Below are 24676 nucleotides of genomic sequence, written 5' to 3'. Positions count from 1 at the left end.
GTTTCCCGATTCGACGACAGCGGCCCTCGGCTTCGGCACGGCTACCCCAGACCCGTGACCCCGCTTGGAACAACGGGAACACAGCAGCGCGCCTGTGCCTTTGCGATCCTCCAGGCGATAAGCCGTGGAATCTGTTAAAGGGGGCGTGCGCGCCATATGAGTCTTTCCTTGTCGTGCTGCGTGCGCTGCAGTCTACCCAACACCATCTCTGCGACAACAGCAGACCGCCATCATGCCCATCCGGAGCGAATGGAGTCTTGCGCGTGAAGGTATGCCATGTGCACGCGACGCGATTCGGTAGATGTATGGCTGATTCCTGTCCAGGCGTCACTGGCGACACCCTGACGCGTCTTCTCCAACTCACGGCTTTCAATCCGTTGATCACGCTGCCGCTCTTCCTTGCGGGCAAGTACACGTTCGATGGAGGTCGCGTGGTTGCCGGCCATGCGACGGCGTGGAAGCACCTGAAGACGCTGGTTGCCCTCGGGCTGCTGGACAGGCTCAGCCGGTGGCTCGACAACGCCGTTACGAACAATTGGTCAAACGACACCTATGTCTGGAGCCAAGAGGTCGTCGTTGTGACAGGAGGAAGTGACGGCATTGGCAAGATTGTCGTGCATCTGCTGGCCGAGAAGGGCATCAAGGTCGCCGTGCTGGATGTCCAGGAGCCGACATACGAGGGTGAATTTCTTCCCCTCTGCATGCAAACCTCTACTAACGCCGTTCCCCAGCACCGCCCTCTGTCCGCTTCTTCCAGTGTGACCTGACCTCCCCCTCCTCCATCGGCTCCGCTGCCTCGTCCATCCGCAGCACCCTCGGCAACCCGACCATCCTGATCAACAACGCCGGCGTCGCCCGCGGCAAGACCATCCTCGACACGACCGAAAAGGACCTCAGCCTTACCTTCAAAGTAAACACCTTCGCCCACTACTACCTCACCCAGCAGTTCCTGCCGCACATGGTCGCAAACAACCACGGTATGGTCGTCACCGTCGCCTCGCTCGCCGGGTACGTGACTGCGCCCTCTATGGTCGACTACGCCGCCTCCAAGAGCGCAGCCATAGCTTTCCACGAGGGCCTCGCCGCGGAGCTAGTCACGCACTACAAAGCCCCCCGCGTGCGCACCGTGCTGATGTGCCCGGGCTACACGCGCACCAAGCTCTTCGAGGGCTTTAATTCAAAGGCGCTGTTCCCCGAGACCGTGGCCGAGGAGATTGTCAAAGCCGTGCTGGGCGGCAGGAGCAAGCACATGGTGCTGCCGGAGTTGAGTTGGGCGATTGCCCCCAAGCTGAGGAGCTTCCCGCTTTGGGCGCAGTATGGCGCGCGCAAGAAGATGGATAATATGATGAGAGGCTGGAAGGGGCGGCAGGTGGTGCAGCCTAGTGAGAAGGAGGAGGTGGGGGAGAAAAAGGTCGAGGATAGCACGGTGCTCGTGGAAGGGGAATGATGGACACGTGAGATTTGTGTTGTGCTGTACATACAGATCTTCTCTGCTCATCTCAACCATCTTCAGAATAAACATCCCCTTCAACTTTTCTAACACCTCACGCGTTCTCTCGACTACGATCCTGCCTCACAATAACAGTACCTCGCGTGTCATCTCGCTCCAGAATAGCCGGCGACACATGATACCTCGCTGTAAAGTGCTTCTCCACATCCCACACATAGCCGTCTCCAAGCCGCGCAAAGCAATCCGCAATCTTCATCCCCGTTCTTACACTCCAGAAACCCCAAACCGGATCGTCGCCGGGACTCTTCCACGGCCTACCATCTGCTAAAGACCAGTACGTAAAACTGTGCAGCAGCTATGCTTCCCCCGCGGTGCCTTGCCGTTCGTTGAATTTATCCTTGTTCGCAAGAGGGCAAAAACGTGTCTCTTGCGTTTGTTTCATTCGTAGCCACTGTAATGTCCAATCACATCAGTTCCACAGCTTTCCATGTGGACCTTCGTTTCCAGACATCCCAACAACGTGCACCTGAAGAATCGAACTTGGCCTCTGCATAGCCCAGCCGTACGAACGCGCTCTGATCGGAGGGACCTTCAAGAACAAGACCGTGGCATTGCTTCTGATTCCTGGAGAGGTGTCCGGGAAGGAACCATAGGGGCTCATGCATTAAATCGCTCCGATTCTGTGTTTGTGATCTTGGGTCCCACAAAACATCGTCTTTGCCGGCGAACGTGGATTCTTCAACGCACCCATCTCCGTCCGGTAGCGAGGCCCACACTAGCTGGTCGTTGTCCCAATGCAACTTGAGCAGATAGCTCTCTATTGCGATGGAGCCTTTGCCCCGTCCAAATTCATTGTCATCGAGACGACGAAATTGGACATCAGCAATCTGCCAGATTGGTGTTGAGATACGATGCCCGAGCCTTTCCAGGAAGCGAATCTGCCCTGGAACAGAAGTCCAGGTCCAGGAAGGCGCATAATCATCCTCAAAGGGTGGAGGGGGCCCGTTGGAGTGGTTCAGGGCCAGCCACAAGCTAACCCACAGAAGCTGGGTATCAAGAGCAGACCTCCACAAGCCAGCAAGGTATTCGCTCTGAATATGGGTTTTTAAAGCACATGCTAGACCAGCTATGGCGGGCAAACGGTCTGTTGATACTGTGAGGTCGCGAATCGTGAACTTTTGCACCAGCTCGTGCCAAGTCTTCGTCCAATCAATGGCCTTGGCGTGTTTTGGTAGAGGCAATGACGATACTCTGAGCGTCTGGTGGGCACCGAATTCCTCATCGTTCTGCATATGTTCCGACGTTTGCTCAGGTTCGCACTCACAAGCTGTGCTCGAGCGACACGACCAACCGAGCTCGGCTGAGCCGAACCATAGCGTCCGTGGAGACAGAAGAAGCTCCTGCAATGTCCAGGCTCGCGTTTCGAGGATCCCCGTGTTATTTGTGACAGTGTTGAAAGGATCGCCACGATGTCTGTGCATCGGAAACATGGGAAGAGAAAGATCTTTTCTCACATAGACAGTACCAATTCGTCCGTCTATATCGATCTTGACTCTGGTCGTACCACGATTCGGATTCGCGAGAAACAGCCCGATCTCACTGCTTGCAGACTGTGGAGCTGCGAGCGTAACGTTGGCGTTCTCGTATACGTAGCACATACGAGCAGCCTCTCTTTGCCAGTCGCTTGACGAGTCCTGCACGATGCACAGAGCATCTATCCAGAGATAGGGTATGGAAAGCGCACGTGCGGCCAGTACCGCATCTCTGCAGGTTTTGGGGAGATCCTCTAAAACGATGCCAGACTTATGTCTGGGAAGCGACGCCATTGTAGTCGTCACAACCTTTGTCTTGCCCCAGCAATAGCTGAGGGCAGCCCAGACACCCTCCTCACCCGGCTTCGACTCATAGAGATAAGGCTGGTTGACTTCATCACCAACACAGATGACCCGCGTTGGGAGAGTCGCCCTCTCCACCGAAGGACATTGAAGAGAGCCATGATTCTGCAAGCAGCAGTTCAACCACTCGCGAGCTTTGAGGAAACACTCTGGTGAGGATGGATCCGCTGAGACATGTGCTGCAGTTGTGAAATGAGGCATCAGCTTCGTGACGAATCCTAGACGCGAGTCAGCTAGATCACGTCCAGTTCTAGAATCGAACAAACGAAAACGTGCTAACCATCGTTGGTGTAAAAAATGAGCTCAGTGCTTCTGTTAAGAGTTTGAAATTTCACGCTGAGGGGATACAGGTGACCCAACTTTTTCATGTCGTTTCCAGATCTAGATTCCATATTCTGAGCGAGCGCGACTGTCTCCACTTCCTCGCCGTCTGCAAAAGAAAGAATACCGTCTCTCACTATACTGCAAAACCTGCAGCCGAGATTCGCAGCATTGGCGATGTGTTGAAAAGGCGCTTTCTTCGCCATTCCAGTCGGGAAAGCAGTGGGATCTACAGCCAGGATAGGTTGAAGCACTGAAGCTGGTAGAAGATGATGTCGCTTCATTGGGCCCATTGTTTCGCAGAAATGACAAGACATAGTCGCTTGGCTTTTTAGACGCTGATACATGGAAGCTTTAAGGGTTACGTGGTGACCAGGCCTGGTTGTATCTCGGAACGATATGTTCAGCTCGTAGCGATGGGTGTAATATTGTGCTTGAAATAATTTTATATTACCGCAGCAAGCTCAAATCGCCAACGAGCTTGTAATAATAGCTAACAGAATTGCCTAGCTTAGCTATAGTTGATCAGCTAGCCTAGTACGTGTGTGCGCCGTCAAGGTTCTCACGTGATATCACGACGATATGTCGAGATGTGGAGTACTCTAGACGATGACACAAGCTGAACTGCAAAGTATCGTGCCTGTTCAGAGAGTTGATGAGCATACGAAGCTTGTGACAGACGTTGATACCGCGCTGGTGTGAACGAGTCCGAAAGGTCACATCAGCGATGATGTCAAGCCGTGCGGCCCGAGCTCCAGTCAGTGCGGGGTACAATGTCACTCAGCCAAATCTTCTCATGCGTGAACTCTACTTCGTACCAGGTAGACTGTACAAGTTTAGAACATCTGTTGTTCTCTCTTCTAGCTGCGGTTTTGGCTAGCGCTAAATGCTTCGAGCCAAACCTCGCACACCCGTTTGAGTACGATTTTATGACTCGAAAAGCCATCGGATCCATTACCACAGCGCTCACGGTAGCCATGGACCTCTTTGTCTGTAGCAATTACTTCGTCGAGAGCAATGATATAGTCGCAACGTCTCTCTCCCAAATACACCCCAGGCGAGCGGCTTGGACGTGATCATTTTCAATACGATAGCCATAGCTGATCGACAATATGTCAATTGCTACAGCTAGTACCAGATCATGAGAGTATATACAGAATTTCTACAGAAGCTCTCCAGAACAGAGCGATCGCGAGAAGTGGTTTGTCTTTCTCTCAACGGCGCTCTACCGTACCCAAAAAGTGTCGGCGACCTTGGTTGGCCGACTACGCTAGTATTTCCAATCCGAAGTAGAGTTTGCGCTACCATAAGACGGATCTACTAGCGAAGCCGAACATTGAATGTCATATGCAGGGCAGACCCACGTTTTCCGCAAAGAAGACTGCCATCGCTAAATGACAGCAATCGGATACCGATGCCCACTGGGTCTTTGTATCTCTGATGATTTTCGCTCCTACTACAGGTCAAGAGTTCCTTCGCCAGATTAGCATTTGCATCGAAATTATCACGCATTAGTGAATGAACATAAGCTTGTGGCGATAAAGTGAACGCTAGAAGAATCGTTACCTCCGAAGAGCAGACCAGGTTCGTATCATGTGCAACGCCTCGTGGTGTCTGATACCGACAGCTGGTAGCACTGTAAGAACACAAGTATTCGTACATCTACCGACTTCAATAATCTCGCTTGGTTCGTGGTATATCTTTACAACCTGTTCCTCAGTCAACTATACTGAACACCTCGTTTCTAAAGTACGTAGGTTTACAAGATACGTCAAGGTGTCACACCAGCAAGGGAAAGCAATACACTACTGGTTTTCCGGGCGTTGGGCTCATGCTCCACGTGGAATTCGCCGTAGTAGTAGCGGCATAGCTGCGAACCAAGGTCAAGGCACTGTCTAGCTCGTAGACGGCCGATAACGCCCAAACGCAATTGTTTGGCGCACAAGATGAAAGAGTCTCCGTTACGGAGGTAGTAGTTCTGCTGCCCAAAACCTGTAACATGCTAACGGCGCCTTTAAGTCAGGAGGCTAACAGATCTTGACATCTTCCAATCTGGGGAGCCTTTTACTTCCGTGTACAATCCTCTATTCTACCCTGATTCATATGGTATCCTGCCTACCGTGTCCGTGCGCGCAACGACTGGAGTCGCGCAACAACCAAAAACCACCTCAACGCTCAAAATTAGATAAGGCTATAGAGCCACCTACAACAGCTATTATTTTATAATTTTATAGTGTAGTACTAATTAATTACTTACAAAAAAGATGTACTATTTAAATTTAGCTAGTAACTTAACGTTGTGGCTACGTGATGTGGTTTTAAGTAGGGGAGCTAGGGACAGCAATAGGGGACTACGACCACTAACATTATCCCTAGGACCACATTTTTAACGCTTTTTTAGCTAGGTTGCTTATAAAGCTTTCTTCTTACTCTTTTAAGGTAATTGTATAGCTTTTGCAGTATTAAGCTCTTATTATTAATGCTGCTTTTTAGCCTCCTGTTTAGCCTTCTAATTTGCTGTATTAGCCTTCTCCTTCTTACGTACCACCTTAGCTGCCTCTTGCGCTATACGCCTCTCCTCCTTCTCCTTCTCCTTAACCAGCTTCTTAGCAGCTGCTACTTCCTTACTAGTAGCTTTTCTAAGCCTTTCCTCCTTCTCCTTACGTTGTCTGACTTGCTTACAGAAGCGTGCTTTGTTAACCTTTCTAGGTAACTAGAACACTGCACTACTATAGTACTCCTGCTGTTACTGCAAGTCTAAGGTTTTGCTCTTCTTTTTGTGCTTCTTCTGCGTCTTTAGAGTCTTTTTAAGGCTATCTATCTTATGCTAGAGGAGTAAGGTTTTAACTAAGATGTAGTAGATTAATTGTCTTATCTTTTTAACATTACTCTTACTCTAGTTTTTAACTACACGCCGCAACAACGTCTCTATTTTAAGCTAATCCTTGTTACTATAAACAGACAATAAGGACCTATCTAAATCTAAGCTCTCTAGTGTTTTAATAAAGCAGTAGAGGATAACGTTAGGATTAAGTAGATAGATACCTGTTGCCTTAAAGGACTTAAGTATTAGCTTTTTAGTAAAGCTACATATCTACGCTAGCCAGAATAGGCAGAAGAAGTCTGCTTTAGTAATAGGTGTATTGTTTTAAGCCTTATAGATGTGTGTTATAACTGCTTTTAAGTACGCTATTAATAGAGGCTTAAACAGCACTATATTAAGCAGCTAGAGCGTTTAGGTTAAGTAAGGGGGAAGGACAGCTAGGAGGATCTTGTAGTTATTACAGTACTTAATTAAGTCTATTGTTACGTAGGATCTGTGGCTATCTAGTATTAAAAGCCTCTACTTTCTTTGTGCTTTCTCCTTAGTGTAGTAATTAAACACCTGCTTAAGCCAGGTAAGGCCTATATCCCTATTTGTCCACCCTAAGAAAGATAATATAACTATTACAGAGTGTTTTCCTAGCTTAATTTTAGCTACCTAGTCTAATTTAATGCTAGCGTTAGCTAACTTATAGATAATGCCTAGTAGCAGTACTGTCCTATTACTACACACACACGCTATAAGCGTCTGCTAAGCTTAGTTACTATCCTAGATAGATGCTTTAATCTCTCCCTTTATCTACATATGCTTACTAAACATATGTTTTATCTTACCTATAATACTAATTATAAAGCCCTTCTTATCTATATTATATGTGTAGTAACCCTTAATAGAGTATTTAGAGATTTTGTGCTGTAGCAGGTTAAAGTAGAGTGTATATTTATTGTAGGAATTAGCGTTATAACATAGTTAATCTATCCTAGTAGAGTAACGCAAGATAAGATAGATAGAGTACTTGTTAATAAAGCAGGTAACCTAGCTCTTACTAACTGGATTTTAAGCCACTAGCAACGCGAAATTCTAGATTATCTCTCTAGTAGGTAGTAAGTAACAAGTACTAAGCAACTCTATATACTTTATAAGCTCTATCTCCTGTTATAGCGTTAAACGTTGCTAGTTAATATCCTTAGTCTCCTAGGAGTCCTAAACGTGCTTGTGTCTCTAAGCTAGAGTTACGCAGTTAACGCTAAACCTAGTAGCAAAATGCTAATACACAAGTTTTTTGCCTAGTTTTAGCGCATTAATTACTGTAAGCGCTTTGTTAATAGCTGCTATAGTTGTTAAGTTACAACGCGTCAAAGTATGGTGTAGTTGTGATGATTCGGTCGTTGCGCGACTCCGGTCGTTGCGCGCACGGACACGGTACCCTTTTCGACCGCAAACTGTCGCTTACAATTTTTCTTCTCTCTCTTTTGCACGCAGTGCATTTCGCACAGCTTGACTTGTAAAGTGTCTCTCTCGATACGTATGATTGGAGACATACTGGAGCACAGCTTCAACATATGTGGGCTCCAATATGAAGGGATTCTCAGCACTGCTGCTCCTCGTCTTCGCGCCTCTGTCCTATGCGCAAAGCCAGAATGGGACTGATGTTCTTGCATTCGCCGTGAAGAACCTGCCTCCATGCGCGGTATGTAAACCAAGTTAGCATACCAAACCGAGACTGATCACGTTCACGTACAGCTAAATTGCACACTGACGATTGTTAAATCATCGACATGCGCGCTTACAGACATCGAGTGCATAAAAGGCAACCAGAAGCTTATAGACAATTTGACCACATGTGTAAAGGCCAGCTGTCGTCCCAAAGATGCACTGAGTAAGTCTTGCTAGATGTAACCGTGCTGGGTTAGTTCACTGACAGAAGTTGCAGCCGCAAGAAGGTTCCTTACAAAGCTGATGGATGCGCCGGTTCGCAACAAGACAATGCAAGGAACATTAACCAGTTTGATAGTTGGAGGTATGGCCGTGCTAGCCTACATCCTGCGCATAGTCGCGCGCCTTACCTGGTTTGGGGGGAATTGGGGCTTTGACGATTGGGTTATGACTGCGGCAATTGTGTGTATTCCTGTACACTTCCTCGCGCGTCATGTGCCAATACTTACAGATTGCAGATAATCACCATACCACTTACAGCATGCGCAATCCTTTGTAGGTCGCATCACTACTAACGACCATTGCCCTTCTAATAAAAGCTTCTAGTGAACGAACTCGGCATGGGAACGGATATGTGGCTAGTGTCTTTCGAAAATATCACGAAGATCCTCCAGGTATGTCATAGATCTTGCGAATACTAAAATTCCAAACTGATGACCGTACGACTCCAGATCTTTTACTATACTGAGCTTCTCTACCTGGCGTCGATCGCATTGACGAAGATATCAGTCTTGCTCTTTTACCTCCGCATCTTCCCTCACCAGGGCCTCCGACGTATCATCTATGTTACCATAGTGATCTGCGCCATGTACATCATCGCCTTCGTTACAGCAACCGCACTGCAATGTCTTCCGATACGCTTTGCTTGGGAGCGCTGGGATGGCGAGCATCACGGAAAATGCGTCAACCTGAATGCTGATGCTTGGGCTTCTGCAGCCGTCAACATTATCCTCGATCTGGTCGTTATTATAATACCAATGAGAGAGCTCAGCAAACTTGCAATGAGCCGTTGGCGCAAGATTGGCGTCATGCTCATGTTCCTCGGTGGTGGCTTGTAAGTCCACTCCCTACATACCAATGCACTTAGGTATGCTAATACGCATTCAGTGTCACCATCGTCAGCATTCTCCGCCTAAAGTACATGATTCAGTTCGCCCATACCGATAACGTAACATGGGACTACCTACCCATTGGATACTGGTCCGCAGTTGAAGCACACGTCGGTGTCATCGTCGCTTGCTTACCTGCTATACGCCAACTGCAACGCTCCATTTGCGAACGAATCTGGCCCAAACAAGATACGGCGAGGAGGTTGTATTACGAAGAAAACTCACGAGATAGCAACAAGAAGAATGGTAGCAAGTATTTCAAGTCTCGCATCTGGTCACCGAAGACCGACCAGTCTCAGCTGAGCACTCTGGGCCGGAGTACAGTTGACAAAGACGACTTCGTACACATGGACGACCTTGAAAAGGGCGTTCGCACAGGCGGAACAAATGAGGGTGGAAGCCTGACATGGCATTATTCGGACAGATCGCTGAACCACTCGTTTAAGTCAAATGAGGATGTGCAATCGTTGACAGACACGGCGGCGCCGGTGACTGGTTCTCCATTGGGGGGGATCATGGTGCACTCGGAGTACAGTGTTGATCGAGGGAGCCTGCGGTCGTACTTACCACGAATTAGTTATAAAGAAGAGGCGCTGATGGATACCCGGAAGTGGATTTGATGGAGATGGTATACCAAAATCCACTTCCGGGTATCCATCTCTGATATGTGTGATTTGAAAGATACCCGAAAGCAAATATTCAATTAACTGGATTGAGAATACGTGGTACCCAACCCTTACCCAACGTCCTTCCCCTTTACACCACCTACAAAAGACGTATTTACTACATAAACAGCTTCGATACACAATCGCAGCGCTGAGTAATCACCTGCAAGCTCAAGCCACGGCTACCCCAACAGCCAAGAACCACCAAGAGCGCAAACAAGAAAGCACAGCCCTGCAGATCATGAGCACGACCAACAATCTAAGCACAAGCCGCGTGACGGCACACCTCGCTCGCCTGATGTGCTGGAGTTCTGGCCACAGGAAAAAGACAGCTCCGGCAAAACCTGAGTCGTGACACCACGCCAGTGTATGGAGTTTGGGTCAAGTGGGCCGACCCACATCGACCCAGTGGATCACACTCCACAGCGGTCGCCTACTACCGCATCCTTTGGAGAAGATGATATCTGCTAGGCTTCCTTGGGACATCACCGAGGGCCAATCGGATCGTTACTAGTGACCCATCGCTCAACGACACTCCTACAGTCACTCTCCAGCATCTCAATAGTATCAATTGCAGCCAAAATAGTGATCCAAAAATGATTGCAAATGATTCTAGGAGTGCTTGTGAGCACAACGGTACCCATACTGGCCGCCCCAGCTCACCTCTGGAGATTGCAGTAGACTAAACTTCTCTCAGTCTATTGTTACATATGATCTTAGTACTTAGTGTGACCTCCTTAAGCATCAATAACAGCCTAACAGCGTGCTGGCATAGTCTCAATAAGCCTCTAAAGGAAATCAGGGGTAATAGCCTCCTAAGCTTCCTGTACAATACTCCTGAGTTAATCAGGGGTACGCTGCTTCCCGTTTGGGAGATCGGGATGGCGTATCGCTATATAGTTTTTCATATGTTCCACGCTGCCTTAATAGGGTTCAGGTCAGGGGAGAAGGCAGGCCAGCAGATAGGATGAATTCCCATCTCCTAAAGATCCTCTCTAGTGTACTTGGCTGCGTAAGGAGGAGCCTTATCCTGCACGAATTCTAGGTGTGGATTCATACGTAACCAGCCATCATTTAAAGGGACAATTCTATCACAGTATCTCTCTTTTATAATGCTCTTCCACTTCTTCTCCCAGAGTAGATAGGGTCCCTTTGTAGTACCTAAAAACAGGCCTAGAACATCTAACCAGCCTTCTTTCGCACCTTGTCAACAATACAGGTATCATCTAGTTCCTCTCCAGGTCTCCTGGTAACCCATCGTTTCCTGTAACAGCCCCCAGTCACCCACGTCTCATTACTCCACAATATGATCCACCACTCGTCCATAGTCCAATCACCATAAGCCAGAGCCTACATAAGACGGTGCTTCTTATTTTCCTCTAAGAGAGGAGGCTTTGCAAAGGCTACGCAGCGTGTAAAACCTCTACTACGTAGAGCGTAGCGTACAAAGTATTCAGTTGCCTCCCGGTGCTTAAAGGTCTTGGCGAGGGATTAATAGCTCATCTGCCGGTTGGCTCGGGACTAACAGATGAAGTAGATTACCTTATCTGTCTGCTCACAAGAGAGCTTTAGAGGTCTGCCTAATCTCTTCTTAGGTGTGATTTGAATAGCTGCAATAGCGTACCCAATCTGTCGCCAGGTAAAACCAGGGTAGCGCTTAATTGAGGGTTTACTGTGGCCAGCACGAGAGAGAGTCTGGACTATGAGTTGTTCATCGCGGGTAAGGTATCGGTGGTGGGGCGTCATGGGAGGTAACGTTAGTGATAGTGATAGTAGATGACACGTTGATGAGGTGGAAGACAGAGATGCCTAATTTTTAATACAGATTATATAGTATTTAGCGTATTTTTGGTCGCTACAGTCATTTTACTTATCTGAGGCAGCACCCCTGCCGTGCACCGGCCATGTACACTATTTATGCCGGATACCATAGCAGTGGCCGGGTGCTGTCACTATAGAGATGGTTTAAGCAAAGCATATACTTGTGCGTTGCATATGGCTGTGTGAATTTGGCAGGAGACGGACGGTCGCATTATATCTACGCATTTTAAAGGCAACCACAATGGCGATCTTGAGTGCAGATGATACGATAATTATTCGTGGATTTGCTGTTTGTCGCATTTAATCAGAAAGTCCGAAATCATTCTTGGATGTGAGCTTGTTACTATATGCGACATGCTCTCAGATTGCTTCACGGCTTTCTCTCTACCTATCGCGTATCAAAAGCCTCCTCTTACGTATATATACAGCAGACACAATGATACCTACAGCCGCTGCATAGAAGGATTCCTTTATTCTACGCGAGAGCTAATAAATCCTAAGTCCCTGCAAGCGAGTTAAACACCCTAACCTAAGACCCTACATGCCTAGGCAACACATCTAGATCTGCAACCAAGCTTCGAGCTCTCCACCCGCGTCTTCGAAACCCCCCCATGCACCCGCAGTGGCGAACTAGGGGTCCAGCGTGTAGAGATCGGATAGCGGATAGTGAACAAAAGGGCGGAAATATCGCTGAGGGCGTGATGGGATGGAGGGGGGAAGATGCAGATGGGGTGGTTAAAGGCGTTGTAGGATGGCATGGGTAGAGAGAGAGAGAGAGAGAGAGAGAGAGAGAGACATCTCGTCTCTTGCGCTAAAACAATAAAGTTGCATGCCATCCAATCGCAGGGATAGAAAAGAGCCGAATCTTGTATTTCGCTGGTGCAGGAAGAAAGAAAAAAAAAATGAAGAATGAGATGAAGAAGGAGATGAATAACAACCAAACCATGCAAGAACAGCACAGCACAGCACGACCAGTCAGTCCCTTTTGTGATATATACATATATACATATAATCAAATAATCAAATAATCAAAAAAAAAAACCCCCCAAAAAAACCACAGGAGTTGATAAGAGTGGAAGTCCCAAAAAAAAAAGAAAAAAAGAAAAAAAGAAAAAAAAGAAAAAAAACCTAGAGACGCGGGGCGAGGGAGATGAAAGAGTGCAAAGAAATGCACGTACAGGGATATCTATGCATGTATCATCATCGTGTGTAGAAATGCAAAATGCAATGAAGTCTCGCACTGTGTATGCTACGCGGTACAGTGGTGCACAGCAGTATGGCAAGTCAGGGTATGGAAGATGACAAGACAAGAGGCCAAACACCGGGTGCAATGCAAAGCAATGAGACGAAACGAAATGAAACGCTACAGGTGAATGCTAGTTTGTATGAAAGTTTGCACAATGCTGGCTTAGCCACTCACGTCACCGACCCTTAACCACCGCTCCTCGACCGCCAGGATGACAAGCTCCTTGACGCTCTTCAGACTCCCTGCTTGGCCGAGCGCGACGGGACACAGCAGCTCGCTGACCCGCTGCAGCACTCTGTGGAGCTTGATGGCTTTCTTCTTGACTCTCAGTGCAGCGCCGGGTATACTTGCGTCGTCGCCGAGGTCGACGTTGGCCATGATGTCGGTAGTGGACTGGTGCTCTGGCTCGTAGCCTTTGAGGTGGTTGAGCAGCTTGTGCAGGAGGAAATGCGTCCACACGAGGTTGGTTTTGGGGTGGAATCGTCTCCATACGTTAGTGTCTGTCGCTGTCTCTAGCGATGGCTTCTGCGGCGTCTCGGGTATCTCGCCGAAACGAATGTGTATGTTCTTCTTTGGTGCAGGGCGCGGTGTTGTGGGGACTTTTGGCTCAGGGCAAGGCTCAGACTGGAGCGGGTTGTCGTATAGAGCTGCACCGCGCATGTATCGATAGATCTCGTATTGATACTCCTCGGCTGCATCACCTTCGAAGAGAGCGGGATCCTTGTTGAGGTCAAGATAGGCCACTTCGTTCCCCGTGAAGTGGGGGCGCGGTTGAGATGCAGCGTCGAGTGTTGAAGGAGAGGATGTGGGGGTTTGCTGATGCGTGACGATGTCCGCGCGAGAGAGTGTGTAGTCGATGACTGTTGTCTCAAGACCAGTGAACCGGAAGCGGCGTCGTAGTGGATCCTTGGCTGTGGGCATGGCAACATCGCTCTCGGGGCGCGAGGAGCGTACACAGATGTTGCCCATGTGCAGATCGCGGTGTTCGAACTGACACGCTTCTTCTGCTTTTGCGACGCTCATGCAGACACCCCAGAAGACATCCCAAACTTCCCATATCGTCCCCAGCCCTTCAGACTCCATGAGCTTCTCACAGTCCATGCCCGCATCCTGCATCTCTATAACAGCCCACAGTTGTGTGTCTTCGTAGCTGGTCTTTTTGCTCGGATCGGGGAAGTAGCTCTTCTTACCGCGAGGCCTTGCTTTGTTCCACACTTTCCACGCATTGTTGAACGATGATGACGGTCGCCCTTGTAGTACGGTCAGAGCTCGGAAGTTTGTGAAGCCAGGGATCTGGTTGAGGTTCTGAAGTAGCTTCACTTCGGACAACACATCAGCGACGTGCGACTTGTAGGCATCCTTCTCTTCTCTCTCTTCCAGCTCCTTCGCCATTTGCCCTTTACGGTCTCTGATTGCACGCTCTAACGTCTGGCAGGGCAGCGGGGCTTCAGGAGGCGTCTTCAGTGCAACGACCTTCAAGACCGACTCTTCACCAAGGCCAGCGGTAGCGGATATGGCTGATAGCCGGTAGACTTCCGAGAAAGACGCCTCTGCAATCTTCGTAATCTTGAAGTGTGGCTCTAATTCTGACGACCATTGCTCAAACGTTGTGATCCTCTTGCCGTCGCTGAATGAGAATAGCGGCGAAATGTATCGAACATGGACATCATCATGCTCTGGCGTGGACTCGGGTGTAGGTGGTTGTGCTCTCTTCTTCGTTGTCGTCGGTTTCGATCTCTTCTTCCTTGGTCTGGCAACGGGCGTCTGTGGAGGTGTTGCAAGCTCCGTCGGCTGGGTGGTTCCTTTCAGCTCTGCTTTGTCTGGCTTTTCGATATGCTCGCTAGTCTTCTTCGGTACTGTGTTCGCATCGCGATCCTCAAGTACCTTCCTCGACCTGCTCGTGAGCTTCTTCTCGACCGGAAGACCATCCTGCTTTATGATATCGTTGTCGATCGCCAGACCACCCAACTGTGCTTCCAACGCTACCAGTTCATCCTGTATTCTTTCTTCGGTTGTCCTTGCCGACTGGCTCGACCCTTTGTTCGTCTGCGTTTGCACCTCTTCCTTGTTCGTGCTTGAGAAAAGCTGGTCTTCTCCAGGGGACAAGAACTTTATGTAACTCGCAGAGACGGGCCTTGCGGTAGCCTTCTTGCCGTATACGATCCTAGGAGGCATGGCGGCGGCGTGAGCGAGGGTGTCGAAGTGTGCTGGAGTGGAGGCGTGGTGGGCGGCTTGCACCAGCCAGGGTCTGTTTGCAGAATGCCGTTTCAGGGATCTTTACCGAAGTTGGCCCAGCAACCCCCACCCTGACCACAGGCAAGAGAGTATGACGTCGTCCCTCATACTCGCATCACGAAGAGAACCATGGTCAAAGTCAAAGTCAAATTTTGATGGGTCAAGTAGATTCAACAACAATCAACAAAGGTTCCAATATCAAGGCCGCTAATTTGACATGGTATCTCGTCAACAGACACGCTTCCTCTGGCCACCCACTCGAGACCATACTCTATCCTGGTCGACACCACGCCCAGCCATGTGTACTACTATACAAAAGCCAAAGTAGCAAGTAGATCAACCAACACGCAGCACCCTTCGTTGAGTCTGCGATTCGTTGCGGCGCGCCATCTGCATCTCGGGCGCCGATATTGTGGTGCTGAATGTTGCACACCCCACTCTCAATGTCTGCTATGAGCACGATATCACATAGCATCGACGTCCATGTGCGGCTCAGCAGTGGGTTGTGTAGAGATCTTGATGCTGTGCCGAAGCGGACAGAGATGCTGGCGCATGTCTGACGAGATGATCGTTCGGGTTCAGGCCGTGGTGTGAAACAAACAGGGCGCCCTGTTTGGCGGCTGTTCCTGCTGTGTTGGCAGCTTCTAGCTTTACCGTACCTCAAGTAGTTGCTTGTGCGCAGGTCCGTTTGCCGCTTGCCAAAAATCGAGACTGGCGATAACATCGTTACCCAGCTCGTCTTCGTAAGCATATAAGATCTGTGTTTGGATTAGCATGGTGGTATCGGCGCAGGAAACGCCGTGACGAACCTCTCTTGTAGATGAATGCAGCCACCTGATATTCTTCGCCGTGACGATGTGCACCAGGCCACCGCTCTCCATATGCCGTATCTCGATGAAGCTAGGCTCGAACGCGAGTATGTATGGTGTGAAGATGGCGAATGATTGCGGGTTGCCTTCCCACGTAATCTTCCAGTCTGGTCTGGCTCGCCACCCGTTGCGGTTGACGAAGAAGGAGTAGTCCGAGTAACAGAGCAAGAACTCGCTCGCCATGCGTTCAATGTGAATGGGCTTGATGTTCTCCTTGCGCACCACAAAGTCAAGTGAGGTATCGGCCTGGTCCAGGAGGGATTGTGTTTCCAGGGTCTCAAGGCTGACGACCTCGAAGCCACGAGCACATCCAACGCATAGCTTACTGCGCAGGAAGTGTATCGATGACGATTCGGTTGGGATGTAGAACTCCTTGTAGGGCTTGAGCTGATCCTGTCCTTGGGCGAGCATCTTGGCGAAGCCGGACTTCCTGGCCTTGTTCGCCATGTTCTCCTTCGGCTCGAAGACCTTGATAGTAGTCGACAATGCCGACGTCTTTACAGACGCCACGAGTTGTTGGCCCATGCAGACACCAGACTTGAAGAAGTTGGCGTGGCATATCTTCTTGGGACGCTTGGCTGCGGCTTGCGCTTCGTCCGGGTCCAGTGCTTCGGTCGAGTACGAGTACAGAGTCTTGTCAGCAAGTATGAGTAGGATCTGATGCTGCTCAAGAACATCGATCTGTGTGACACCCTTGGTATCCAGGACTCGCTTGGGTCGCATCGAGGCGTCCTTGGGCTTGCGGTCTACGATGTAGACACCCGCATCTGTACCCAGAGCCAGCTTGCGACCACCATCTGGAGACGGGTTAGTTGCATCGATGGGGGCGGTAGGTCTAACTTACCCAGAGGCACAGCACAGGTGACCCTGATGGCTGCAGAAAAGAAGCCTTCGTTGATGATGGTCTTTGTGAAGATGTTGCTACGCTCTCTCAACGATCGCTGCTGGGACTCAATGTGCTCCATCCATTTCTGCTGGGAGATGGGGGTGCTGGCGTACAGCGTCATCTCGTAACCGCCCTTTCCGAGGTGCTTGAACGTTATCGGATAGCCTTGCTGCTTGTTTGGGTCAGCTCTCGGCGCAGCGGCTTGAATGGCCTTTGCGCCAGCGCCCATCAACGTTGTGCCCGAGGGCCTCTTCGCTATGCCCAAACGAGGTATGATGTCGTCCATTTGGGTGATGACGAGCAGCTCGAGAGGTATCGGCTTCTTGTACACCTTCTGCTCGTCGCGCTTGTTCACGGTCTTGGTGCGAACAAGCAAAACAGCGTGGTCGAAGAGGTAGCACGTGATGTCGCCCGTTGTCTCAGTTGGCGACTTCTTCAGCGTACCCTTGAAGACCAATTGACGGTTCTCGTCGGTCAGCTTCAGGTCGACGTACTCTCCCGGGCGGAACTTGAGGTCCTTGTTGAGTTGCATCAGGTTGAAGTGGTTCTCAGCCTTACCCGACTCGACGTTGACCTTGGAAAGCGTGTCCTTGATCATCTTGACCACCTTGGGCAAGTCCTCCTTATCAGGGTTGTCGTCGGCAGTAGCCTTGAGGATGCCCTCCAACAAAAGTGGGTACCTAGCCAATCTCGTCGTTGGTTTGGTGAGGTATCCGTTCAGCTCGAGCTTTCTCGATTCCTTCATCCGTTCGACCTCGTCCACGAACTTTGCGAATGCGGCATTCGTTCGTTTCTCGTGCTCGAACTCGTACTTTCCGAACAGCTGGTTCGCACCGTACTTGATGAATGGAATGAAGTGAGGAACGTATTCGAGGAAGATGTCACCCACGTTTCGCACCACCGGCTCTTTCTGTTGGCGTCTCGTCAGAGATTCTGCCAGACGAGAGTTGACCATGTAGACTTCCTGGCAGTTGCTGAAGACGGTGCGTACAAACTTCTCTCGGCGGTGCTCTGGGATGGGCGAGGTTGCCGGGTTCCGGAGAGGCTTCATCCAGAAGTCGCGGAGATACTCGAGATCCTTGACGAAGTCTCGTTCCGTGTACATGAGTTCGGAGATGACCTCTTGGCGCTTCTTCTCCTTGTCCGAGACGCTATCGGCCACGTCCTTGGGCACGGTGTTGATCCAGAGCTTTTGTTCCTCGTCATTCGTGTCTTCGTGCAGGCTGGCACGAGACTCCTCGCGCTTGAGGCCCGGCTGAATCCGCAGGTTGAGGCGAGCCTGCTGCTCCAGGCGGCGGGGACAGGCGATGGAGTAGCAGAGACGATCGCGTGTGCAAGTTGGAGAGTAGCACTCGGTGAGCAGGGTGAAGACACCGTTGACTTCTGCCTGCTCTTCCATGATGGTCTCGCGGAACTGGTAGATCTCGTTTGTGGAGTCTCGCAGTCTGTGCGCATACGTCACATCGTGGAAGAATTTCTGCGCGTCCAAGGAGCGACCCAGGAGGAGGGCGAGGTTGCGATCCGTCGTTTTGATGATGAAGGCGATGAGGTCGACGGCATCCGCGCCGGTGAAGGCGCTCTGGTAGACCAGGCCATCCTTCTCCTTCTCCGATATCTGGACTCTGTCTTTGAAGGTAGTGGCTACACGCGACAACAAGGCAGGGTAGACAAGGGGAGCGCGTCGTTGCTTGTCCGCCTGGGGTGCGGGTACGACGGGCGCGACGTGGGACTGGCCTGAAGCTCTGTTGTTGCTGTTGGTGGTCTGGGTAGAGCTGGGGCGCGTGACGGAGGAAGACATGGTGTCTGTACGGTCCGAGGGCGAGGGCGCTATCGAAGGGGCTATGGTGGAGGCCATGGACATGGTGCGCATTTGCGGTATGCTGCCCTGGCTTGCGTTCCTGGTCTTTGTCCCTGGACCCAGGTTGAGGGGCGGGGAAACGGCTAGAGAGCGCTGTTCGCCAGGCGCCATGTCGTGGCCGTCTGATTCTCGTCTCCGTCCGGGGATGACCCTGCCGCTCATCATGGTTTGCTGGGGGCCAAAGTCGCCCTCGGCCCTGTACGAGGTCATGGACATGGTGCGCTCGTCCGGGCGTTCGGGGACGACGCGACCCTGGGCCGTGGTCCTGGCCATGTGGTTCATGTAGGGCTGCTGGCGGAAGGTGTTTGCGGGCGACTGGTAGCTGTGGGCGGGCGGGTTGAAGTTGGGGCGCGGGCCGGTGGCCAGAGACTGCGAGCGGTAGGGGTCGTTGTTCATGGCTGGGGCAGCGGGGCCGGGAAAGCGCGAAGGCGTGGGTTTGCTGAAGGGAGGCTGGCCCGGGGGCGAGGGGCGCGGGTCGAAGCGCTGGGGCTGGCCGTATGGCTGGCGGTCTGGGCGCAGGGGGTGGGGCAGGTACTGGGGCTGGGGCTGGGGCTGGCGCTGGGTGTGCGGGCCGGGCTGGGAGGAGCGCGGGTCCGGGTGGTAGCCGTTGGGGGGCAGCATGGGGCGCTGGTGGCCCTGCAGCGGCTGGTCGTGGGTCTGGGGGCGGTGGGGGTCGTAGGCGGACGGGGTGCGCTGGTCGTAGGCGGACGGGGTGCGCTGGTCGTAGGGCGCGGGCGGGCGGCGGTCGTAGCCGTAGCCGTTGACGGGCTGCCGCATGGGGGGCGCGCGCTGCATCATGTCGGCCGTCTGGGCGGACATGGTGGCGGCGCGGTCGGGGATGCGGGCGTGCGAGTGCGAGGTCATGGTCTGCGAGCGGCCGGCCATGGCAGGACTGGCGCCGAAGATGTTGGCAAAGGCCGCGTCCCTGGCGCCGCCCGTGGGCTGGGCGTGCTGCGGCGGCCCTCCCGCGTGCTGGTGCCCGTAGTTGGCCATGGGCGCTCGTCAGTCGGCAGGGTTCGCGGTGGTCCGAGGCACATGCGCGTCCGCCGGCTCGCCGAGGAAGACGGAGGGGGTGCGGGTTGCGTGCAGAGGCCGAAGCGCGAGGGGGACAGACACGCGGGGCGCTGGTGCTGGTGCTGGTGCTGGTGTGGACAGCTTGCAGCGCAGGCGGGCGGCAGGGCGGCTGGAGGAGGTGGAGGCGGCGGAGGCGGAGGAGGAGGCGGCGGCGGCGGTGGTGCTGGCGAGGTGCTGGCGAGGTGCTGGCGAGGTGCTGGCGAGGTGCTGGCGAGGTGCTGGCGAGGTGCTGGCGAGGTGCTGGCGAGGTGCTGGCGAGGTGCTGGCGAGGTGCTGGCGAGGTGCTGGCGAGGTGCTGGCGAGGTGCTGGCGAGGTGCTGGCGAGGTGCTGGCGAGGTGCTGGCGAGGTGCTGGCCCTGGTGCGCGAGGTGCTGGTCCTGGTGCTCGAGGTGCTGGCCCTGGTGCTCGAGGCGCGAGAATGCGTGCAGGTGCAGGTGCAGGTGCAGGTGCAGGTGCAGGTGCAGTCTCCCCAGCGAGGGGTCCGCGGGGGCCGGGTGGTCGAGTGGTCGAGCGAGGGGGCGGGGAGCAGGGCGTGGTGTGCGGGCGAGCGAGTGCTGGCAACCGGCAGGACGGGCTCGACGTGCTGTTCGCGGCGGGGGGCGAGCAGACGAGACGTTCCGCTGCAGTGCCCGAGTGCGGAGGGCTGCGTGCTGCCGTGCTGGGTCTTGGCTCCATCGCCCCACGGACCAAGTCGTCGTCGTCTGCTAGAGAGTCGTCCGCTCGCCGTCGACACCCCATCACCCATCGCCCGTCGCCCATCGCCCGTCGCCCATCGCCCGTCGCCCACCCCCGCCTCGCGCCACCCTCCCCTTCTCCACGCACCACTCGAGACACCCGCACAGCATGTCGGGCGAGATCGAGAACCTCGCGCCCAGCTTCGCGCCCTTCTTCGGCATGGTGAGCGCCGCCCCCAGCCAGCGATGACTTCATAAGCTAACGGCCTGCAGAGCGGCATCTTCTTCGCTGTGAGTCGCAGTCGCCCGCTACCGCTTGAGGACTAATCCACGAACCTGCAACAGATGACCTTTGGATGTAGGCCACCCCCCACGCCGCAGCAGAGACGCGTTGGAGCGGGAGTGGAATCGCAGCTAACGGCACGCAGGCATGGGAGCCGCCTATGGCACCGCCAAAGCGGGCGTCGGCATTGCCGGCATTGGCACCTACAGGCCCGACCTGATCATGAAGGTGCGCGCCGGGGACGCAGACGCAGACGCAGACGCAGACGCAGACACGCTTGACTGACACGGCACAGTCGCTCATCCCCATTGTCATGTCCGGCATCCTGGCCGTCTACGCCCTCGTCATCTCTGTGCTCATCGCCAGCGACATCAAGCCCCCGCCCGAGAAGGCGTACTCGCTCTTTGCCGGCTTCATGCACATGGGCGCCGGTCTGTCCGTGGGCCTCTCGGGTCTGGCCGCGGGCTATGCCATTGGCATCGTTGGAGACGCCGTGCGTGCGAGCCGCCACACCACAAGAGCAAGCTGGCTAACAGACGCAGGGCGTGCGCTCCTTCATGCGCCAGTCGCGCATCTTCGTCGGCATGGTGCTCATTCTCATCTTCGCCGAAGTCCTCGGTCTCTACGGGTACGTTGGCTGGGCTCGTCTCTACGTCTGCGGCTGACCTTGGCAGACTCATTGTTGCGCTGATCATGAACACGCGTGCCGCTGGCTGAAGGGACGCGTGGACTCGTCTTCATGTACGAATACGCGGTGTAGAAACACGACACTTGCATGCAACACATTGGGCGTTTGGACAGGGAGTTTTGGGTTGCCTTGGATCGAGTCGAGTCGAGTCGAGTCCAAGTGCATGTCTCATAGGCGTTGGAATCGAGCAGGGAGGCCGAGACGGCAGCAGTCAGGGCCAGGTCAGCAAAGGCCCAGGGGATGTGTACATGGCCGCAGTCGATCAATCAACCGGCTCTGCAAACACACCACCATAGCCGCAGTCGATCAATCAAACCGGCTCTGCAAACACATGACCATACGCGCATTCGCCCAAACGTCGTCAGTCCCGTGCCAGCCCACTACCATGTCTCGAGTATCGTGGGTGACCCGGTCGGCACGGCACGCACCACTGCCGCTCTGGCTCCGTCCACGCCGCAGCTGATTGGCACGGCTGGTTGCGATCCAGCACGCCGGCGCGATGCCTTTGGTTCGACGCCTGTCAGCCCTGCGCTCTGATCTGATTGCGTGATTCCATGGCAGCATCGAGTGAGCTATTGATCTTGCAGTCCGTCACAGTCCATGGCAGCATCATGATCTTGCAGTCTATTGTCTGCAGCGTGAATGAGGTTCCTGATCTGATTGCGTGATTCTATTGCAGTCTTGTCTGCAGCGTGAATGAGGTTCCTGATCTGATTGCGTGGTTCTATTGCAGTCTTGTCTGCAGCGTGAATGAGGTTCCTGATCTGATTGCGTGGTTCTATTGCAGTCTTGTCTGCAGCGTGAATGAGGTTCCTGATCTGATTGCGTGGTTCTATTGCAGTCTTGTCTGCAGCGTGAATGAGGTTCCTGATCTGATTGCGTGGTTCTATTGCAGTCTTGTCTGCAGCGTGAATGAGGTTCCTGATCTGATTGCGTGGTTCTATTGCAGTCTTGTCTGCAGCGTGAATGAGGTTCCTGATCTGATTGCGTGATTCTATTGCAGTCTTGTCTGCAGCGTGAATGAGGTTCCTGATCTAGCTGCGTGATTCTATTGCAGTATCTGAGACTCTGAGTATTGTCTGCAGCCCGGCTGTTTCTGCCACGCAAAAGCCGGCCGTAAGACGAGGGCCGCACGGGCTGGCCGGTCGGCCTGGTTGCAAGAAGCAACGGGTTCCCCACGCATGCGTCATCCTGCAAGAAAGCGCCTCAGCTCAAGGCTGACCCCCGCCATGCTGAGGGAGCGTCCGTTATAGCCAGCGCGCCCCTGGGCCTGCGCCGACACTGCAACACCTCAGGCCGCTCGATTTGCCCGCCCCAGCCCCAGCCCCAGCCCCAACTCGCCCGCCGCCGTGGCCTGCCATGCGCTGAACCGGCCCGCAACCGCAACAAGCCACCCCTCGTACCTCGCACCTCGCACCTCGCACCTCGCACCTCGCACCTCGCACCTCGCGCCTCGCGACTCGCGCGCCTGCCCTACGCCCAACCGCCCGACGTACCCGGCGCTCGGCGCCCGTAACCGCAACCGCAACCGCAGCCGCAACCGCAACCGCAGCCATGGCGACCGTGAATCGCCTCCTGCACCCCATCGAACACCACCGCGAAAAAAAGAGCGGCGCGCGCCAGCCCTCGATCCCGCTGCACGACCGCAACGACTCGGCCATGGACAAGCCGCGCGAGGCCGAGAAGCACACGCTCGCCCAGTGGGAGGCCCAGCGCTCTGCCCTCACTCCCGACGAGATCGACAAGGATCCGGAGCACAAGCCCGTCGGCCACTCCAGCAAGGTCCTGCGCCAGGAGGACTTTGAGCTCATCAAGACGCTCGGCACCGGTGCGCATCCACCACCCGCCTGCGCCGTGAACAGCCACTGACAGCTGCCAGGCACCTTTGCCCGCGTGTGGCTGGTGCGCCTGAAAGACGCTCAGCAGGGCGACCAGGACAAGGTCTTTGCCCTGAAGATCCTACGCAAGACGGACGGTGCGTGCTGCCGCCCTGCCCAAGCCACACGGCTGCTAACACGACGCCAGTCATCCGGCTCAAGCAGGTCGAGCACGTGCGGAACGAGCGCAATGTCCTCGCCAAGGTCGCAGGGCATCCCTTCATAACCACAATGGTAGCCAGCTTCCAGTCCATGGACGCGCTCTACATGGTCGTACGTCACACCGCGCGCCGCGTCCGCCACGGCCCAGCTAACCTGCACAGCTCGACTACTGCCCCGGCGGCGAGGTCTTCAGCTACCTGCGCCGGGCACGACGCTTCAACGAGCCCACCTCGCAGTTCTACGCCGCCGAGATTGTGCTGATACTCGAGTTTCTGCACGAGAGAGAAGGCGTCGCCTACCGCGACCTCAAGCCCGAGAACATACTCATCGACGCCGAGGGGCACCTTAAGCTGGTCGACTTTGGGTTCGCAAAGAAAGTAGAGAACCGTACGTCGCGTCACGGGAAGCCAAAGAGGGCGCTGACATGAGCAGGGGAGACATACACATTGTGCGGCACGCCCGAGTACCTGGCGCCCGAAGTCATTAGGAACACCGGTACCTCTCCGCTCCATGCCGCGACGTAGCTTGCACAGACTGACACCCAACCAGGCCACGGCACCGCAGTCGACTGGTGGGCTTTTGGCATCCTCGTGTATGAGTTCCTCGTTGGCCAGCCCCCTTTCTGGGACCAGAACCCGATGAAGATCTACGAACAGTACGCCTCGCCCGCTCGGCCTCGCCACGTTGCTGACCCCACGCAGAATCGTCGAAGGCAAAGTGCGCTTCCCCAGCGCCATGTCGGCGCCGGCGCGCGACCTCATCTCCGGGCTCTGCACCGTGGACGTGTCGAAGCGGCTGGGCAACATCGCCGGCGGCGCGTCGCGGGTGCGGCAGCACGAGTGGTTCCAAGACATTGACTGGGACAAGATGTACAGGCGCGAAGTGCAGGGCCCGATTGTGCCGCACCTGCGCGGGCCCGCCGACACGCGCAATTTCGACGACTACGAGGACGAGAGCGGGAACCGCGATCCGTACACCAAGGAGCTGAGCGATCGGTGGGACGAGTATTTCAAGGATTTTTAG

The 24676-nt window shown here is 53.6% G+C and overlaps 7 protein-coding genes across 8 annotated transcripts, besides 18 other annotated features; 4 read left to right on the top strand and 3 right to left on the bottom strand.

The window, feature by feature from the left end:
• Positions 1-232: 232 nt before the first annotated feature.
• On the top strand, positions 233-1447 carry EKO05_0000117 (uncharacterized protein; the record flags this gene model as incomplete). The annotated part of the gene is made up of 3 exons (XM_038936429.1): positions 233-269; positions 325-681; positions 732-1447. 3 exons carry the CDS (start codon positions 233-235, stop codon positions 1445-1447), a joined length of 1110 nt encoding a protein of 369 aa, XP_038802654.1.
• A 467-nt stretch (positions 1448-1914) lies between these two features.
• On the bottom strand, positions 1915-4013 carry EKO05_0000116 (uncharacterized protein; the record flags this gene model as incomplete). Its single annotated transcript, XM_038936828.2, has 2 exons — positions 1915-3563; positions 3626-4013. The coding sequence occupies 2 exons, from the start codon at positions 4011-4013 to the stop codon at positions 1915-1917; spliced, it is 2037 nt and encodes a 678-aa protein (XP_038802653.2).
• A 1769-nt stretch (positions 4014-5782) lies between these two features.
• Positions 5783-7915: a mobile genetic element.
• A 151-nt stretch (positions 7916-8066) lies between these two features.
• Positions 8067-9935, top strand: EKO05_0000115 (uncharacterized protein; the record flags this gene model as incomplete). The annotated part of the gene is made up of 7 exons (XM_038936743.1): positions 8067-8180; positions 8234-8369; positions 8424-8608; positions 8665-8701; positions 8753-8820; positions 8878-9260; positions 9314-9935. The coding sequence occupies 7 exons, from the start codon at positions 8067-8069 to the stop codon at positions 9933-9935; spliced, it is 1545 nt and encodes a 514-aa protein (XP_038802652.1).
• A 760-nt stretch (positions 9936-10695) lies between these two features.
• Positions 10696-11719: a mobile genetic element.
• Positions 11166-11329: a mobile genetic element.
• Positions 11720-11756: 37 nt separating the features above from the next.
• Positions 11757-11915: a dispersed repeat.
• Positions 11916-12563: 648 nt separating this feature from the next.
• Positions 12564-12596: a tandem repeat.
• An 88-nt stretch (positions 12597-12684) lies between these two features.
• Positions 12685-12738: a tandem repeat.
• Positions 12739-12791: 53 nt separating this feature from the next.
• Positions 12792-12842: a tandem repeat.
• Positions 12843-12887: 45 nt separating this feature from the next.
• Positions 12888-12927: a tandem repeat.
• A 282-nt stretch (positions 12928-13209) lies between these two features.
• EKO05_0000114 (Non-specific serine/threonine protein kinase) lies at positions 13210-15222 on the bottom strand (the record flags this gene model as incomplete). Its single annotated transcript, XM_038944621.1, has 1 exon — positions 13210-15222. The coding sequence occupies one exon, from the start codon at positions 15220-15222 to the stop codon at positions 13210-13212; it is 2013 nt and encodes a 670-aa protein (XP_038802651.1).
• A 710-nt stretch (positions 15223-15932) lies between these two features.
• Positions 15933-19888, bottom strand: EKO05_0000113 (RHO1 GDP-GTP exchange protein 2; the record flags this gene model as incomplete). The annotated part of the gene is made up of 3 exons (XM_038936782.2): positions 15933-16040; positions 16092-16948; positions 16996-19888. 3 exons carry the CDS (start codon positions 19886-19888, stop codon positions 15933-15935), a joined length of 3858 nt encoding a protein of 1285 aa, XP_038802650.2.
• Positions 16052-18359: a mobile genetic element.
• Positions 19344-19476: a tandem repeat.
• A 130-nt stretch (positions 19889-20018) lies between the features above and the next one.
• Positions 20019-20043: a tandem repeat.
• A 10-nt stretch (positions 20044-20053) lies between these two features.
• Positions 20054-20138: a tandem repeat.
• Positions 20139-20391: 253 nt separating this feature from the next.
• Positions 20392-20433: a tandem repeat.
• A 155-nt stretch (positions 20434-20588) lies between these two features.
• Positions 20589-20633: a tandem repeat.
• A 69-nt stretch (positions 20634-20702) lies between these two features.
• Positions 20703-20755: a tandem repeat.
• Positions 20756-20812: 57 nt separating this feature from the next.
• EKO05_0000112 (v-type proton ATPase 16 kDa proteolipid subunit 2) lies at positions 20813-21643 on the top strand (the record flags this gene model as incomplete). Its single annotated transcript, XM_038936746.1, has 7 exons — positions 20813-20866; positions 20917-20934; positions 20989-21001; positions 21072-21154; positions 21222-21419; positions 21469-21554; positions 21601-21643. 7 exons carry the CDS (start codon positions 20813-20815, stop codon positions 21641-21643), a joined length of 495 nt encoding a protein of 164 aa, XP_038802649.1.
• Positions 21167-21199: a tandem repeat.
• Positions 21644-23009: 1366 nt separating the features above from the next.
• Positions 23010-23071: a tandem repeat.
• A 57-nt stretch (positions 23072-23128) lies between these two features.
• Positions 23129-23165: a tandem repeat.
• A 3-nt stretch (positions 23166-23168) lies between these two features.
• Positions 23169-24676, top strand: EKO05_0000111 (Non-specific serine/threonine protein kinase; the record flags this gene model as incomplete). Of its 2 annotated transcripts, XM_038936545.1 has the most annotated exons (7): positions 23169-23442; positions 23494-23589; positions 23640-23764; positions 23815-24040; positions 24086-24148; positions 24203-24308; positions 24355-24676. In XM_038936545.1, 7 exons carry the CDS (start codon positions 23169-23171, stop codon positions 24674-24676), a joined length of 1212 nt encoding a protein of 403 aa, XP_038802648.1. The 2 variants fall into 2 exon arrangements, with proteins under 2 accessions (XP_038802648.1, XP_059491364.1); XM_059635381.1 differs by having other exon boundaries at positions 24203-24676.

Source organism: Ascochyta rabiei, chromosome 1 (assembly GCF_004011695.2).
Source record: "Ascochyta rabiei chromosome 1, complete sequence".
In the NCBI taxonomy this organism is placed as follows: domain Eukaryota; kingdom Fungi; phylum Ascomycota; class Dothideomycetes; order Pleosporales; family Didymellaceae; genus Ascochyta; species Ascochyta rabiei.
This window is presented reverse-complemented; position numbering and strand designations above follow the sequence as displayed.